This window comes from Nipponia nippon, unplaced genomic scaffold (genome assembly GCF_047370975.1).
Source record: "Nipponia nippon isolate SJK-2023a ecotype South Korea unplaced genomic scaffold, ASM4737097v1 scaffold_6, whole genome shotgun sequence".
In the NCBI taxonomy this organism is placed as follows: Eukaryota; Metazoa; Chordata; class Aves; order Pelecaniformes; family Threskiornithidae; genus Nipponia; species Nipponia nippon.
Genome location: NW_028262380.1, coordinates 36127741 through 36147227, shown reverse-complemented (window position 1 = coordinate 36147227; position 19487 = coordinate 36127741). Strand labels below are relative to the sequence as shown.

Below are 19487 nucleotides of genomic sequence, written 5' to 3'. Positions count from 1 at the left end.
AAAAGTCATTTGCTGATTTCTGAGGAGCTACTTTGTCTTGTTTGCTTTTTTCTTTCTTTGTTTCTTTCCTTCCTTTGCTTTCTGAAAATTTGAATTCGTTTTTGGGGGGAAAAACCCCAAACCAACAAAGCTTCCAGAGAAGGGACCATTATATGGTTATCTACGAACACACTTCAGAGTCACTCCTTATGTTTGCCTTTGTTGTTCCTTGTCATGAAGGGAGGCAGAGTTTTTATTCCCGTTTTTATCAAGTTTCTACAAAATGTGTTGTCCCTATTTCTTTCAAGAAGAAAAAGTTACACCGTGAAATTTCACCTTCCTTTCCCCTCAGATTTAAGTTAACATGGATAAATTGGAAGTCTGCTACAAATAAGGAAAAGATTAATTCTTCCACATCAAATGTGAAATAAATTTACTTGCTCTGTCAGAAGATGACTAGAGATAAAAGACATGATGAGTTAAAAAAATAGTGATAAGGAAATAAACTGGTGGATAGTTTTCATTCTGCTTTCAAGATCAGCATTATACTTATTCTGTTATTTATTAGTATAGCAGCAAAAGGTCACTACGCAATTCATGGTAAGACAGACCATTATTGCTGGCTCTGTGTCCTTTTCACTTAAATGAGGGAAGGGATGAATATAAGAATAATAAGAATAAGGAAGAGCTAAGAGTGGACAGGTAGAAATAATGTGGATGTGATCCCATAATTGGTCCAGTTTATCAAGTACAGTTCACTTCTTGAAAATAAAATTAATACATCATATTTAAAACTTCCTTAGAGGTTTACTCACTAGCACCACAGAATACATAGCAACCAGAATATTTGGAACAGACTTTCAGGGAGAAAGCATCATGGTCTGGCACTGTAGCCAGGGTTGAGTTTCTGTGGTGCAGTGATGTACAGCACCCTCATGGAGTAGTTACAGCCAGAGCCCAGTGCTTAGGAGGAACAGACTAAATTCTATCTTTGAGGGTGTAACTCGGAGCATCTCCGTTACTTAAGGTAATATAATGAGGAACGGAAAAAAAGAGATGCTGTATTACAGTATTGGTAATTAAAACGTGTAAAACCATGAATGTGAACAAACGGGAGTAAATTTGGAAGGAAAAAAGTTGCAAGGTAAAAGTGGAAACTACCTTCTATGTCCAGTATTTACTTGATTGTCTGTACCTTATTTGATAAATTCATAATGTTCACAGTCACAACACCTGAGTGAGGTGAATGAGTGGTTTTTTTATAACCCATTTACAGATGACTTAACCAAGGCACCAAACGTCCAAGTGAGCTGCCCAGAGTCATTTGGGAAGTCTGTGTCTGAGCAGGGAATTAATTGTGGGACTCCTACGCACCAAAATACCACCCTCACTTATGGGGCTGTCCTTCCTCTGAAGGACTGGGCAAGAACTGTGGTGGTGGATGGGAAACAACCAAGATACTGTAATGGCAGAAGGAAATAGGGTTAGAAAAATTAAAGCTTTGCAAACGGGTTCTCAGGTTTCAACTTGGTCATTGAAGGAGTTGGGTAGAATAAAGGCTATTGCAGAAAAAGAATTACATAAACCCTGGAAGTGTAGTTGTAAGTGAGCATATGCTGTAGGCATAAAACTATATGTCTATACAAAGAAGCAGAGACAATCAAAATCCTGAAAGAGTTATAGGAGGCAAGAGGAATGGGGGGAATTGAATAATTGGTTGGTGAAAGAAGTATACGTGGAAGAAGGGGAAATATTTTAAGGATCGTAGACTCTTTCTTAAACAGAGAATAAGTAGTCACGGAAATAGCAGACTTTCCAGGAGGCTTCAGCCTTCATCTAGGCGTTAACTTGATAGATGAGGTTGGGGAGCTCCTACAGGAATGAGTTAAATTCACTAGAATACTTGCTTTACTACCAGTATTAATAGCTGCCAAAGTAAATGCACTAAGAGGAGTTTGAAAGTTTGTTATGACCAGAACTTTGATGTTTATGAAAGATTTAACTGGCAGTCATTTTCTTTGCTGAGTGCATAGTGTCTGTTTAGTTACAAGATTGGTTTTACTTAAAATTCAGTTTACTAACTGCATTAGCTGTCCTTGATAAACAAGTTTTAATTATTCCCAGAGCGTTTTACTTATTTTAGTGTAATACTTTTTTTTTTCTGCTCCTAAGTTATATGCTCCATGTATCTATTGACTGCATTAGCTAGAAGAACCTTACAGACAGCTCTTTGCTCTTGAACTAAACTCCCATCCTAGTTTCCTACAGATAACTTGACTTGTAATGTTAAGAGCATGACTTTCCATTGTGTTCACTGAGTATTATTAACTGGCTCTGCAGTGCCAGCAGCTGAGAGAAGAGGGCGGTATTATTGTTAGTTGGATATTTTGGTTTTGTTTCAAGATAAACTTTTTTTTCCTACTCTACTCCATATGCATACTGCTCCCTAGGTTGCAGATATACTGAGAAATGGTTCTGTTTCCAGATGAGGAGGAGGTGGAAGTGTTTTGGTTTTTATTAATTCTTAAGTGTGCTGTATGAAGAACACATTGTAAAAAATTAATACCATGTTTTTTTTCTTCTCTCCTCCCTCTTCATCCTTTATCCCCTACTGTTTTTGAAACTAGGTATCAGATTGTAGTGGAAATAGTTCAGGCAACCACAATCAGCAATATTCCCCAAGTGAAGAGGCAGAAAGGTAAGGTTCCATTTTGTTAAGTCACATCTGTTGTTTTCATCTTGAAAAGCTGTTTGAACTCCCGACATACATATGCAATCAGTGTGTGTGGGATTTTTAGACAGATTTTAGGAATGCTATGCTTTTAGTATTTCTGTTCTGTTTCATTTGTCTGATTCTTCCAGAAGCTCCCATGGTGTGATTATCCCCCACCTCATCTTCGTTTAAGCTGATGGATTGTGAGAAAGGTCATATCTATGATGCATTTATTTTCAGAACTTGCTGCAACTAGGATTTTTGGCATTACAAATTCGTATGCTGAGAATCTTGCTTCCTCTTTCATACAATCCATTCTTCAAAGTCTCAGTCTGTTCTCCTTTCAAAACACAGAAGAACGAATGATACAGCATAATTGTCAGTCAGACTTTATTTTGATTCTTCATTGTATTATGTTTTTGTGTTGCAATAAAGAGTTCTCTCAAATCCTTCTTCAGTGTTTTGGCAATGTCTGCCTTTTAAAATGCATGTGCATCTTACATTTGTACTTATATTTATTATATATACTGCTTTTTATGGTTCTCAAAATGTACCAACACTGTGGCATATCTCAGGAGATCATACTGATGGCAAAACTACAGACCAAATTTTTGTTTGGTATGCTAAAGCCTAATAAAAAGCAGTGGACTATAGAAATTTGAGTTGTTTGTCAACAAACAAATCTATAAGATCTTGGTTTTAGGTTCTCTTGTAATATCTATCTGTCAAGTTAACAAAAAAAAAATCCTTTTCTAGCTCCTTGTATCACAAAGGAAGTCTTTTAGAAGTGATTTAAGTGTAATGGAAAAATGCAGAAACAGAAAACAAACACACCATGGGGGGGGGGTTGTGGAATCTTTGGTCAGTCTGAAGAGTTTGGGGTCCATGCTCAAGTCTCTGAAAGCATAAGGTTGTCAACACTGGTACACCTTTTGTTTGCATTCTAAAATAGAGCTAGATGTGCATTCCTATAGGATAAATGGCTTGTGTCAAACCAAGGAAAAGTAGGCATTTGTTTTACTCGAGTGTACATTACAGAAAGAGCTATTAATATTTCTCAGATGAAAGTTAATGGAATGTCTGTTTCATAAAGTAATAAAATGAGAACAGGGAAGTTAACTCTGAGTACATTATGAAAAATCAATCTTGCTATGCCTGTATTTCCATTTGTGCTGCCATTGGTCTTTGTTGTGACAGGAATTGATTTGGGGAATATTTTTATACAATTTAGGTTCCTACAATTAATTACTGTTTCACTCTTCACTGTCTCACTCTTCTCTGTCTCACTTGGGTTTATCTAGTTAACTATCTGCTGTTCTGAACCCTGAATAGAAGGTATTTTTCTGAAGCTACAAGTGCCTGGTACTGCAAAATAGATGTAAAAAGATTATTGCTATTTATTCTGGCAAAGTAGATCTGGTCCGCTTATTCTGTGGTGAAGTTGGTTCTGCATTTTTATGGGCTCTTGACTTTTACCTGTATTAAAATCCAACAGAAATTCCACTGGCTGGTGCACTGAAGTTTTGTGTTAAGGTATTGACTTCTATTATCAGTTTAGTCCTATGGCAACCTTGTATGTCATTTAAGAGTTGATTACCGCTGCTGGCTGTATTAGCCAGTGGGGTATTGTGGCTGAACCTTTTATTTATTAAGTAGCCAATCGTTATTCGTATTGTGCCCGAAGAAAAAGGTGACCTTTTTTGCTTGACACATGTGGAACAATACGTCCAACAGAGGCATACAACACAGTCTTGCTATAGTTCACACAAATTTAAGGCAGATTTCTCATCTGTTTTGGGTTATTTTGCTAAGGTTTTCGTCTACTGAAAATTTTCAGGCTCAGTCTATGTACAGTAAACTTTAAGAGGGCTATCAAAACTGCAGAGCGTTAAAATCTAGTTCTGAAGGCTTTTTTGTGTCTTGTTTTTCTTGAAGTAGGTGGAGACATTTTTTCTAATGTGGTAATGTATCTAACATGTTCCTGAATTTTAGGAAGAAAAGTTTAAGGAAAAAAGCTGTGCTACCTTCCTTAAAACAAAACAAAGCCAACAAAAAAACACACCACTACTCACTGCAGATACAAAGATTGTTGAACTCTTGTAGAACAGACCACCACATTACTCCTGTCACCTTTTGATGTTTCCCTTTCTGGATGCCACAGCATACTGCTACCCCTGCAACAGCTGGATTTCATGGTGAATAACTAAACGTAAGCTTTATGCAAAATGAAAGCGTGTTTCCACAATCTCATTCTATCTTCCTCTTTTTAATCTGTTCCCCCAATACCTGCTTCATGCCTGTAGTAATGTGTGTGAGCGTGGGTGTTTGATGTATATATGACAGTCTCCCCTTTCCTGCTAGTGAATGAGCTCTTGCCTTTTGTGTCATGGGTGTCTCTTAGCTTTGATTCCAGCCTGGCAAGAGATAGTCTTACTGGTAGCTATTTTCTTTTTCCTGTGGCAAAGTTGGGTCCTGAAAATTTAACTGCAACTTTAGTGCCTGGGTGTTCAGCTAGAGCAGCTGAGCTTCAGCTGGCCAGCAGTCCGTCGAGCATGGTATCTGCTTTCAGACTCTAAGAGTAGAGCAAGTGTAGAATAATATGTACATGGATATAGTCTCAGTCTCCCTCAGTTTGAGGCATGGGAGCTTCTTGGGGCAGTGTTTTCAATAGAAAAAGGTACAGCAACAAATGTGAGGAGCACTTAGTGCAGCAGGAGTGGCCAATGCTCTGCAGCACTGAGTGCTTAGCTACTATCTAAGCAAAGTCAGTGTTGTGCAACTACATGACTAGCAATAAATATGCCTGAGCAGGATTGTGTATCTTTGCTATTGGTTGAGGAGACATAATTAAGTCTCTAACACTGACCAAAAATATTTAGTTTATAGAAACATTAGGTGTCTGTTATTAAAGGATGAGTAGCCTGAGGACCAGGTTTCAGACTGATGACTTCTCATATGAGCTACAGTTGCCTGGCTTCTTTTACTGTTTTATCTGGTAATACCGAAGTCTACATTTAATGTTGGTGCCCCGGGGGGGCTGGAGAGGAAGGCTTGTCCCTCAGCAAGGACAGGGTTCTTTATACTTGATTTAACTAGAGTTGGTGCCACCTATTGGCAAAATATTTAGCTGTTAGGGCCTTCTAATAAAAGCAGAAAATATTTTAAAGTACTTTTGAACATCATCGTATTAAACCCTCTGGAGTAAACAAAATGGCATGTTATAGGGTCTTTTTTCTTTTCAGATTTCTGTCACTTGAATCTTCTGGCATGTGAGCGTAGGAGAGCAAAAGAAAATGTACAAAAGCATCTGATTCGTGTTAAGCAGTAAGTTTTGCATTTGACTCCCCGAGAGAGTCAAATGTCCTAAAAGGCTGAGATACAAAATAATTTGAGAGGTTCACAGTATGATGCCTGTTGTGGGTGGATGATATAACTTCTGTGGCCGGGAGAATTGCTTTTCGTCATTGCTAAAGCTGAATAAGAAACCTAATGTAGCATTAGCGTTTTCAGAGGTGTTGATGGTTTATTTTTGGAGCAGTGCAGGCCACTGTAAATAGAAGCTGTTATCTTGCATGCTGACGCTATGCTACTTCCCTCATTTACACTTGAACAAAACCGCTGAATCTGATGTGTACGTGTATCTGTGTTACTTCTTAGAACTGTGTCCTCCTATGTATCCCCTTCCAAAATGGCCAGGGGAGTGTAAGAGGAGGCTTGGTTTTGTTTTTTGTGTGGTGTTTTTTGTTGGGTTGTTTTTTTGTTGTTGTTGTTGGTTTTTGTTTGTTTTTTACTCATCTTCGGTTTTTCTTCCTATTGATATTTTTGGACCGTGCTCTTCTCTAGAGTCACATGTGCTCTGGCTAGAAGAATCACATCTTTCTACGTCTTTAACGGCAAACCTCTTCTCATCTTGCCTTTTGATAAGGATTCCTTGGTAGTACTGAACCAAATTTGAGCTAAATTTTAGTTTTGTTTTGTGATTTTTTTTTTTACCAGATCTGAGTTAAAGACTTTGAAGGACTAGAAATGCTTATCTGAAAATGTTTACTGCATTTTGATCTATAAAGCAGCTTGTAAGAGGACAAATATGCAGATCAGACATTGTAGCATGAGTGAGAAGAGGACCTGAGTTTCTAGAAGCAAGAGTAGATCTTAATTTTTCTAAAGAGAGGGCTTCAAAAAACAGTCATGAAATAGCAACAAAACTAAGTTGCTATAATAATTTGATATGTGTTGTAATGTGAATAAGAAACTATTTAAATACAGTAGTTCTAATTTTGACATATATATTTTTTTGTTTATAGTACAGGATCCTCCAAGAATTTTTAGCAAGGATCCCTTTTTACTAGCTGCTGTTTAAAACAAACACAAAAACCCACAGAGGCATGTACCTTGTCTTAGGGCAAAACAGAGCAAATCTTTCAACAGATTCCACCCCCCCCACCCCCACCCCCCCATACTGTAAAGGGGTTTATTTGATTTGCCTTCTAACTTTCTGTGCCCTCCACCTTATACGGGACTTCACAGCACTGGAAACCACCCTTGGATGACGGGATGGGGCTGTTTTTCAGATGCCACATTGTAATCGACCCCAGGGCATCCCTGTTGAGAAAACTACTCCTTTTCAAGCAGGGATTGTGAGACAGATCGAACAAGCAGCCATTTCTGTATGGAGAGATCTGCTGTGTTGCAGTAGAAGACTTCTCCTGCTGAGCATTTCCACTGTGCGTCTAGATATTTGCTTTTATAAGTGGAGCTGACAGCTGGTACAGAAACAGAACTGTCTGTGGGCAGGCTTCTTGGGTACTGTGGTTCTAAAAGAGGCTTGAATGTTCGGCTGTAAAAAGGGACTTTTCTTTTAGAAACTGGGGCTCCAAGCTAACTTGGATGTGTGGGTTGTGATGTGTGGGTTTTGTCAAGGTGATAATTTAGAGTGAAGTAAAATGGATACTTCTGCATTCCAGCGCATTACAGATGCCATCTAACTTAATTATGACAAAACTGTATTATCCTCCTCCATCCTCAACACAGGGATAAACACGCATACGCAATTATTTTTGCATAGCTTTTTGGCAAGGCTTAAAGAGCTAATGTTGTGCTTGCATGTCGTGCTCCAAGCAATAAGTGTGGAGGGAATCCTTGTGGATGAAGGTGAAGGTTACGCTGACTCTGATCATGGTAGACTTGTTTATTTTGATTTGTGATTTTTCAGATCAATCTTAGAGAGGAAGTTCTTTCTCTTCCTGAGATCCTTTGTGTGGGCTAGTGATGGTAATGCATCTTGTCCATGGTTGGTTTGGAGAGATGCCCATCAGTGAAAGAGGGAGGGGAGAGGCTGACTGGTCAGATAGAAGTGACCAAAGGGAATGCAGGGACTTACAGAGGCTGTATGTGGTGGATGTTACTTTATTGTATAGTACATGCTTACTCCCATGTTCAAATTTATCTTACTGCTGCTTTGTTTTTTGTTTTGCTCAGCTGTGGCTGTGACGTGGAAGGCTACATTGCACTGCATGTTGCTAATGATCAGTGCCTAAATTCTCGATGATCTCCCTTTTAAATGCCTTCCCCCAGATCTGTTGCCTGAAGTGTTTGGGATTTAGCACTTTTTTTACTCGTTCTCTTGTCTGACCGCGTTAGAGCTGGTTTTCCCTTTGCTTGTACCATGGGCAGTAGAAGAACTGTGTGCACTGTTGTCAAAGTCTGGCCTGCTCTTGCAGAACTGAACAAATACTTTTCCAGGTCTATGTAGGCTTTGAAAACGTGTAATTCAAAGTTTCTGAGAGTTCAAAGGGGTCTATAATGATTGGTATCATCACACACACACACAAGGTTGCGGTTACTGTTTATATGAAAATGTTAAATCAGTGTTTGCTACTTAAGTGCTTCAACGTGGCGTTAAGTAGGCACTGCACATGCCTAACTTGGCTCTTGCAAAAAGTCTTGCAGCAACGCATATGGTGGTGTGTGTGTGTGTAGCTCCTTCGGAGACTACTCAGATGAGTCAGTGCTGTTGTACGTGCTGCCAGGTGTCAGGTGTCTGTAGTTCTTGAAGCTGTAAAGGAACAAGAACTTGTACTTTCAGTTTTAATCATGTTTTTGCCATATATAACTGCAGTTAAAATGAGAAATCTTTGGTTTATGCTGCTACTATCAAGAGAGGGGACAGTTCATGAAGTACTACAATACAATTTAGTTTACGCTTTAAGCAGGCTTTACATATGTCTTCATTTACATTATTTTTGTCGTATCCTTTACTGTGGTTTATGGTAATAAAGTTGTGTGTGTGACACTTGTTGGCATGACTATTGTTTGCAAGGCCCGGCAGACTGAAAAACAGATGGTGTGAGTATGTATTACAGTTTAATGTATTTCATGCATATAAACTTGACCAAGTAGCAAAACTACCAAAAAAAGAAGAGGAAAGAAAATTAGGTCTGAGGAATGCATTCTCAAAAATGTTTTTGCTGGGTTCTAGGATCTGTTCCCGGCCTGGTTCAAATTGAGGTAGTTATGAGTGATTCAGGAGAAAATGTGGAAGCTTTGTCAGAAATCACTGTACATGTGCAAAAATGTGTGGAGTAAAAAAAGATTTGCACAGATAGCTTAACTTAGCTTTGCTTGGTGAGTTTGAGCTCATTTGGGCCATTTGCACTTTAATATTGTTCAGTGCAAATGGAATTATCCACAGCTGTGGATCGATAAGCAGAGTCTGGAATTCTGCTTTTGGTACTAATTGCATTTGGATGCCCTTGGGAGGGGTGCACAGTACCCCTCTGGTTTTGGAGTACCTCCATGGCAGTGCATGTCTTGTCAAAATTTCACCTGATAAGGAGAATTATTTTGAAGGCAGTTACTAAAGGACCCTTTGCTCCTTTGGGGATGGAGGCCCTGCTCAGCAGTTGCTGGTAAACATGTATGCAGCTCACATGGGGAGGAAGTGCCAAAGAAGCATCTTTCTTGTTTTGCTGATGAGGAGTGATTTTTGTTTGTCTTTAGTAATAGTTTAAAAAAAAAATCCCCAAACTGTAAAGTTTTTACTAGTAAAAAAAAAAAAAAAAAATTGTCCAAAGGATGCGTTTTCTTTCTTTGCATAGTGATGAAACAGTGTCTTAGTAGCATGTATCTATTCCTTTTCCATTTATTGGAGCTTGCTGAAGGGTACATGAGTAAATGCAAGCCACCTCTTTTGTAACTTTTTGGTTTTATTTGGTCTATGCAGCGATACCTGAATGTAGTGAACATCATCTTCGCTGATATTCAGAAATGGCAAAAAAAGTCTCTTAATTGTATCTCAGTACTTTGGTGGTGGTGGGATCAGGCAAGAATAGATTAAAAAGATAAGTTCTCTTTATAGCTTAAAATACCTTTTTTGTAGGGTTTAATATGAAAAAAAGTGGAGCAGTTTAGATCTGAAAATCTGAGAATTCTCAAAAATCTCAAAAGGAGATTAGGGTTAGGAGAAAAACCAATGATCCTCCTAACCTTCCCCCGTTGACCTGAAAATGCTCCTCCTGATTTCTGCCAGCTTATCTTTCATACTTTGGAAGAGGGAGGTTGTTTTCAGTGTTTGTCCACACTGTCTCTCTCCTGCACTGCAGTGTGTTAGCCACACTCCATGCTGGGCAGCTCGTCATCAGCCTCTTGTTTATTTGTGAAGGGACATGGCTGCCAGGCGTTCATGGTGACTACTCCTGTTTATCCATGGAAGAAGCTGGCGGTGTGATCTTCACAGGGAGTGGCTCCTTATGGATATGAAGAGCTGAGTGAGGCAAATGTTTTTGAAGGATCTTTGCTAAAAAAGTAATTAATCACTGGAAGCAGGTGGGATGTAGGGCTCATCAGTCTCTCCTGGAGGCCTGCTGCAATTACAGGATGAATTGCAGGATGATAAGACTTCAGGTAAAGTAGACGTGCTTACTTTGAAACCCCTGCCCAAGAATGCCTTGTTTTCACTAGAAGGGTACTTTTGTTTTAAGAAGGCTGAATGATCATTGCGTAACACTGGTCATGGGCTTTCAAAGTGTGGGTTTTCAGGTATGCATTTTGAGCCCAAAGTATTTAAAATATTGAGAGAACTGAGAACTTTTAAAAATCATCTTAGAGTCAAGTGCAGGAAGGGAAATGTTGAGTTTTAATCTTCACTTTAAACTACTGTGTATTTGTATTAGCTGTAAATGTTTTAAATTGACGGGGAGAACTATTTTGTCTTTAAGGTCTTTTCCTGCCTTTTGTTGTTCTCCTTTCTTTTTCTCTCATTAATACTGGTACCTCTGGTCACGGAACTGAAACACTAAATTAAATGCTCTGTTGACTTCCCTGTGGAGATAACATGCCAGGAAAACAGATGGCTTTTTTTTTTTTTTTTCATGGTAAACTCATTTTATCATTTGCTTCAGCGAGTATCATCGCTGTAGTTCACTATTATGTGGCAGCTCAGATGCAAATGATACTTATCCATTAAAACGCTAACAGTCTTTGAATCAGGAAGGTTGCCTACCAACATACATAAATACATGCAGTGAATAAAGTGAGATTAAGAATATGGGAAAAGATACTGGGAGAATACCTGTACTCACATTACATGTAGAAATTCAGGGGGCTCCATGTACCTTGAGTTGTCCTTCAGTATACAAGTGACAAAGCTTATGGTCACATGCAGTAGTTACGTGTGGCTTTGAGAGGGAAATAAAAGGAAGAAAACAGTCCTAAAAGGAGAAGGTACCTTAATGTATTAGAAATGTGTTTAAAATACGTATTTTAAATACGTATTTTAAATCATTCCTAAGAGATTTCCTTTTTCTGTCTGTGCGTTAACAAACCTAGTTGTCTAGTTGTTTCTTTCCAGCAACTGTTTTGAAAACAGAACACTGTTCTTATCTACATCATTTTGCTAGTGTTTGATATTTTGAAAACATAGTAGAATAAATCTCTATTATTTATTCCTGAGCAATCAATTAATCCAGAGCCGAGTACAAGCCAGGTACTTTGGTACTGAGCTCTAGTTGCAGCCTGCAAAAGTGGGAGTATTATCATTGAACAAGAGGAAAATAAAACCAGTGTATAAATGTGAATCAGTTGCATCCTGCAGATACAAAGCAGGAATGATTCCAACGCAAAAGGGTTTTTTAATCTGCTTTATCTAATGCTTCTTTTTTTAGGCCCTAGTAATTAGCTGAAGAGGCTGGAATGTAGAATACACAAACATGACACCTTTTATTACCAAGTCTTACTCAACTGACTGTCATCTTCATGTTGCTTCACTATTTAACAGTACTGTGCGGTCTTGACGTGACATATAAGATTTTTTTTTTTTTCTTAGTCATCTGACCATTTTGAGTGAGCTTCGGTCAGTGTTGTTGTCTGGAGGAGATACTGTATGATGTGCTGTTCACAGCAGGCTCAAGAAATTCGGATTCGCAAATAAGATGCGTGGGAACGTTTAATGCTGCGCTGGAGGGGATTGAGTCCGGTCCCTCATGACTCTAGGCAGTCAATGTTATGTTCAGTAAGGTACATAAGCCATCAGCTCCATGTGTTACCATACGCCATGGCTGTAGGTAACTTCCTAACACCATCTGATAAATGTACATCCTGTAGTACAAGTCTTGGGCCTGTGTCTTACAACAAGCTATGGGAAGAGAGCTGGAGGGGTCAGATTTCACTGGAGATTTGAATCAGGATTCTTTTCTGAACTCTTTTATTTAAACCCTTGAGGTATCATTGGAGAATGTTTCAAAATCGTCGTTGTGTTTCCAATACAAACTTTCCAGTATATGTGCTCATGTGCATAGTTGATTCCTGAATGACAAATGCTTTGGTCAGGCAGGTCACAGGGGCAATGGTGTGATGATGTTTCCATGTTGTAAAAGACTGTCTCTGATTTGCTTTATTCTTAGATTCAAAAGGAAAGGAAACTGCAGCAATGAAAGCTGACCTACTGAGGGCTCGCAATGTGAAGAGGTATATTAATCAGCTGACAGTGGCAAAGAAGCAATGCGAGAAGAGAATAAGGCTCCTGGGAGGGCCTGCTTATGATCAGCAGGAAGATGGCATGTCTGATGAAGGCGATGGCCCTCAGAGTCAGAAGGTATAAATCGAATAGCACATATACATTGTCTAAAGGTCATTCTAAATCTATTAGCACTGGATCATATTAGCCTCGCTGTCATTAATCCCTCCTTTCCCCCAGGAGTCAAGTATAAATGAATTGCTGCATAGTTTATTTATCTTGGGAAAAGATAACTGAAGTACCCGAAAAGACATACTGATCACTCAGCTTGGAATATTGCTAAACGTGAAACTTCATAAAGAATCGAGCGGCTTGTAAGCGTGTGTGATTTTTCAGACATACTGCATGTAGGGAGTTAATAAGGACATGGTAGCGGCATTTCTGAATGTAGCAACTTGCTTTCAAATAAAAGATTGCCAACATATGTGCAGTGTTTCTTTGGCCCTTGTTATATTTACTGTAGGAAATACCTGTGGGTTTTGCAAATACTGAGTTATTCAAAAGCAAACACTTACTTGTGGAAGGCAATTGACAAAATTTAGGGCAGTCATTGCAGAAAAACTCTGGTAAAGCTGTTGACTGAATGCTGGTTTTCAACATCGCTGTAGTCTGGAGTTGAAAAAACTACAGTTGTATTAGCCAGCATCTACAAAAATAAAATCATGGCTACTTATCCTTGCTAAACTTCAGTAAGTTTAGTAACTTCCTTGTGTAATCTACTCTGTCCCCTCTGGGGAAAGCACAATAATTGATATATTCAAATTAGAAAGAAGATTTTATCTTTTTCATGTAGGTAGAAGAAGTTCTCTCTTCATGCAGGGATCTTTAATTTTCCTTATGTCCTTATAATAATTGTAACTTAGTGGCATGTAAGCAAAAGTTGCCTGACTGAGAAATAGTTCTTACTGTTTGTGTTTGGTCCTTCTTGAGTAAGGTCTGAAAGAGAGCAATTCCCTACCCCCGACTCGTCCTTAAAGCATGCTTTCAGATGGCGTGCCATCGTTTGTGCCAAGGGAGTCCTGATCTGTTTCCTGAAGTTGGGTGTAGCGAGAGGTGCCAAGGAGAAAAGGGAAGAGGGGAGCATGTGGCAGCGCCGCGTGAGCCGCTGGTGCCACTTTCAGTGCCTGCTGAGATGTTACAGACTTCCCAGGATAGATACACGGTGACATAAGATTGTTCAGGAATGCGGTCAAGTAGTGAAGCTGCACTGGATAGGGGCAGGGATTGGTCAGAAATATAATAAACTGTAAAAAATATAGTATTATTGTAATTAAAATCAAAGGAATTCCTGTTGTTAATGTTGCATGTTTTATGAACTGATGGTGTGGTTTTGGTTTGTGTTTGGTGTTTTTTGGTTTGGTTTTGTTGGTTTGTTTTGTTTTTGTGGGGTTTTTTTTTGGTTTTTTTTTGGTGGGAGCTGCTGACCCAGGGTTATATCTTGCAAATATACCCATGAGCAGCTCCATATTGAGTTAATGGTACTATTAATGGGAATAAAGACTCCTTGCACAGGCATTTGTTATAGTGATGGTGGAAACAATGGGATCCGGGGCTGCTCTGCTTCTAAGCTTTTGATGTGTTTCTATGAAGAAGCCGTAGAACCCCTCCACACCCATGTCGGTGTAGAAAACAGTAAAACTGCTTCCCTCTTCTGTTGTCCCCACCTCTCTGTTGCCAGGAAAGAGGCTGAGGGCGGCTGGATGAGAGACAGAGGTCACGCTGTCGTCTGCTGAGCACAGAAAAATGCCCAGTGCTCTGGCTGAGGAAGGGGGCTCTCTTCACTGTTGCTTCTTCCCATCCTCTTCCTGCAGTGTTTTAGCTGCAGTCTGGCTTATTTCGAGGCAGTCAGTGCTATTTTGCATGCTGGCCCCTCCTATGTGGGCATTATTGACTGAACACTCAGGCCTTTTTCTAAGCAAAAGGGAAAGGAGTTGTTTGGGCTTTAGTAGATAAGGTAATGTTGGTATGTCGCTGCTGGTGGCCCATAACTTCTCTTTTGAGTCTGGCTGTGCCAGCTTTTCTGTTAAGCTAGTGTTTAACCTGCAGAATAACTAGCTTGCCTAGAAGAAACTGGAAGTTTGCCTTCCTTTCTTCAACTTGCATGAAATAAGTCAGCAATGGTGTTCTGAATTATTTTTTTATGTAAGTGTAGTACAGAAGCTTGACTATATTATTAACTTAGAGGAATTTTGGTACAGGTTGAACAAAGAGCAAATTGACTAGTGACCTAAACTTGTATTTTGGTTTCACTTCTGCATCCTACAGAAAGCTTCCTCTTTCCTGCAGTAGTAGGGGAGTAATAGCGTTGCTGGTAGAAGTCTTTAATGCATGTTCTGATTATGGGCTTAAATGTGGAGATGAATTATTTGGAGCTGTCAATGTTTTCCTCTTACAGATTTAAGAAACAAAAATTATGTGCTTTGAAATACTTTTTTTTTCCTTTCACAGAAGAAGCTAATTATAAAATAGTGTCAGTTTTCTGTGTGATAAATACATAAAAGTCACGGGACTGTATAGACTTTGCACATGTTTCACTGACCTCATTATCCTGAATCCGGGTTCTCTAGGGAAATCCTGAATGTGTGAATTATAATCAAATGTTTATAAGCAAACAAACAAATCCCAGCTACTCTCTGAATCTGAATTCTTTCCTTAGCTCTGATACAGAGTTGTTATACTCTGCCTTGGGTGTTAGATTTGCTTTTAGAGAAAATGCAGTTTGAATTAGTGTAATATATAAAGCATCTCTTCTAATCTACTTATGGTCAGTGCAGTTTTAATCCTTTTTCTTAGAAACTGTACCTGCACAGTACTGCAGTAACCAATTGAGTACTTGTTGTCTGTGTTTATTCAGCAAACTTGTTTGTTTGATCTGTTGTGTTCCGCACAACAGCCACATCACCACATCTGTGAGAGTCGACTTGGGGAGGAGTCACAGCATCCCCTTAGTGGAGCTGTTCTGTGAACCATGGCTGGTAGGAGGAGCTCTGGGGATCTGATCCTTAACTAGCTGTGAAATTGCAGGGAGACCACCTGGTCTATTCTGAGGCACAGGCAGTTCATGTTCATAATCCTACTGATGAGGACTAAGTTGAAACAGCTGCAGAAGACCTTACTTCCACCACATCTGTGGATAGATGCTGATGTAACTGGTGACTGATCAGATTTTCACTGTGATTTCCGAGCTTCAGGTTATGAGATCACGTTATGTCAGGATACCTCCTGGTACAGGATTTGGGGATATAAAGAAAGCAAGCTTCAATTGTTCCCCTGTTGCCTGAAGATGGGGTGTCTTATGACAGAAGTACGTTCATGAGCATGCGAGTCTCAAGGCAGGGATTTTTCTATTAGTGGATGTGCAGTAAGATAGCCAGGTACCTTCTGTAGTATATACTTCCTGATAGGTAACTAAGCATTTCATTTGGTTCAGCTATTGCCGTCTATGACAAAGATATCCTTCTGATGACTTGCCTCTTTCTAAAAAATAAGAAGAATAATGTGTGCTTTAATTTTAGTCAGTGTATAGACATTAGTTTTTTAAAATGCAGCTTGGAAAGAGACACATATTTTTCCAGTATTGGTTTTTTTACATTCCTCTTATTCCTGTCTTCTACAAAAAAGAAAAAAAAAAAAAAGCCAAATGAAAACAGAAGTGCTTCAGTCTGTGTGCCATCATCCCAGCAGAAAACCTCCATTACTGACCCAAATTCTGTTCATCCTACCCATGATCTGCAGTGCTGTTACTGGCTGTATTGTGGTTATTGATTATAGGCCAATGTGGTTGTAGCGAATGGGAACCTGGTGTGTTGCAAAGAAATATAGTACAGTGCACCTATGCCATGTCTGGTGCCTATACAGGCCCTTCCAAATTAAGTAGCTGTTTTATGTTCCCCTTCAGAGAGAGGTTGTGACTCTCTTTAGGATCTTGCCAAGCCCAGGGCTCTGCTTTGTAAGGTCGGGAACAAGGCTGTTCTGTGCACGCATGCTAGGGATGCTGGTTAAAGCACTCCACTTGCGGGGAGTGGGAATCTAATCCCTTCCTAGTACTTGGCAGAGCCTGTGGCCAGCTGTGGTATATTAGTAACTTTCCTCTTGGAGTAGGGAATGGATGTGGTGGCAGTAAAGCTGCTGTTTTTTCCGAACCCAGAAGCTGCTCTTGAGTTAAAAGGACTTGAAGCGTTGCTGTTGAGGCTGGTAATTCTAAATTATATCTGCTAACTGGATATTAAGTTTGAGGGTGTACACATGCCCTAATGTGGGCGTATGTGCCAACATAGCTTACAGCTTTGTAGTCTAATCTATGGTGAGACTGAGTCATAAAATGATCTTTTGCTGAGGATTACAAATTACTGCAGAATCTTGTTCTTTAAATCAGAGAAGGAAGGATCCTCCACAGGATACTTCCTGGATTGCATGCATTTTATGATAACTTATCACCTCAAACCTAAAAACCTTTTTTGTCCATCATTGTTGTCACTGAAGTCCTAATAATGTTTATAGTACAGTGTTTGTAACATATTTAATAATTCCAGGGTAGTCAAGGCTTAAACAAACAAACAAAAACCTAAAAAAAGCTTGTGAGGTCTCATTTCTGCAAGAGAAGTTTAAATAAGCTTTTCTGGCCATTAATTTATTTTGTTAAAATATTTCAGTTTGCAAGGTAACTATTAGGAGGTTTGCGTAACAGCATTTATTAGGCACTGCCACTTTAATTACCCTGGGGCACCTGTGCAATGAGCCCTTTCTTAGGCAAGAGGGATGGTTGCACTTGCTCTCTGCAGCAGTGCTTACCCACGATTACTTTTGAGAGAGAGAGAGGATGTTTGCTAATTATCCTCCTTGCTGACAGCCTGGGTGGCGATACCTTGGATAACAGAGGCATAGAGACCAAGGTGACCTCTAGCTCAAGAAGTGACAACACATGCTCTGCACTGGGAGTGATTTATTACCTCTGTTATCGTTTAGAGAGCTGACAGTCCTGGAGATGGTGAAGATCTCTGTTCAAGAGGCTGGAAGACCCTCTTCCGCTTGTATTTTAAATCATTGTCCTTGATAAAATGATTGAATAGAAAGTATGATGATGCACAACAATGAGGCTAAAACAAAGACTGGCCTTTGAATTGTCATCTCTGTATTCTTCTCTTTGACAGTCGGATCACCATTTCTGTAATAAGCCTAGCTTCAGCAAGCCTCTCTCTCTGTGCTGTTCAGTGAGGATTATAGAGTGAGCTCTGAAAGGCAGAAGTTTATGTTCGTATACCTGAATAGCTCTTAAGCTAAGAGCAAGCCATGTCCAGACGATACTGGTAGGGTAAAGAATGGACAGGAATGGCACATGACTGTCACTGAGGAACTTTGAAGATGAAAATGAACATTTCAGCTGAGACAAACACAATCTGCTTAAACACTGCCCAAAATCTGGGGGAGCTGTTTCAGACAAAACATAGGTGGCTGCAGTTTTTAAAGAATCTTCTTTAGCTTGGTTCATTAAGGAAGTGACTTGTGCTAGTAATTGCGTACATGCACGTGTATGTGGTTTCCTCCCATACAGCTTGAGTCCGGCAAACTGTTTTTCCTAAATGTAACTTGGTGGTGAGTTTCACAGGTATTAGGTTTAGGAAAATAAGTGGCCTTCCCAGAGAGAGATGCTGATACGTGACCTGAATTGTATTACTATTAGTTATCAGAAAAGCCCTATTAGAGAAATTATTAACGCCTCAGTATCGGTTGGAATTCACATCTTGCTCTGTACCAAATTTCTTTGCTATAAAATGCAAAGTCATAAGAAGCTGAGATTCATTAGCCCCAGTGCTTAGGGACGTGCTTTTCTTTTCAAAGGAAAAAGTGGGGGTTGGTTGGTGTCTGTGAGGTACAAAGCAAGAGACCAAGACCACTCTGGTGTATTCGGATTCCTAGTGATATAAGTAATGGCACTAAATGAGCTACATGAAAACTGGTTCAGCTGCTAGACTGAAAAGTTGGAGAGGAAGGGGTGTTTAGTTTTGATAGGGTGTTTTGAAAATTGATCCTATTTTTCAAAGAAAGCCAAGGTTGTTCATTTTGTTCAACATGGGAAGATCCGTTCATTTTGTCAGGGAGGTATTTTGTTTTCAGGTGTTTGTCTTAAAGAAAAGGCCTGGATTCAGAAAAATAGTAGAGGATGAAGGAAGCAGTAATGTTGTGGGGTTTTTTTTGGTTTTTTTTAATCCAACAGCTTAATGGCTGCAGCATCTGCTTGGGTGTGGGAAGTCTGCGTTTCATTTCCTTTTCTGCTTGATGTACACCTTCCTCTCTCCTCTCGGGAAGAGTCCTGAGCATTATATCACAGCCCGTACTCTTCCCTGGCTTCATTTCTGATAGATGCTTTTCAATAACACTCAGTTAATGGGAACTGGCCACCAAATGCCCTAGCTGCCAGGGTGAAGAACCGCCCTCCATCTTTTCTGTGTCCCTGGGAATTACTGAGATACATCTCAAAGCTCTGTGGCCGGTGGCATGGAAAGTGCTGGTGTTGCTCTTTGTTTGAATCAAGCAAAGAACAGACCAGTTAGCTTTCAGCTTGGCTCCTCTGCCTTGCAGGAACATAGGAAGTTAAATTTTTGGCAATAGCATTTCATGAATGACTTGAAATGCCATCTTAGTCCTTTGAAATGTAGTCTTACCTCCTGGACAGAAAACATGTGGAAACATTTTTCTGTCTGGTAGGAGCATAGATGCATTTATCTTCTAAATACTTACAACTCATATTTTTGATTTTTTTTTTTTTTTTAATGAAACAAAAGT

At 39.5% G+C, this 19487-nt stretch overlaps 1 protein-coding gene across 1 annotated transcript in view; it reads left to right on the top strand.

Annotated features, from left to right (window-relative positions):
* SNX25 (sorting nexin 25) overlaps positions 1–19487 on the top strand; it is an 88739-nt gene that overhangs the window by 39304 nt on the left and 29948 nt on the right. Inside the window, exons 6-7 of the mRNA XM_087735978.1 lie at positions 2607–2677; positions 12592–12782. Coding sequence (XP_087592104.1) covers positions 2607–2677; positions 12592–12782 — 262 coding nt within the window. The remainder of the gene's footprint in view (positions 1–2606; positions 2678–12591; positions 12783–19487) is intronic.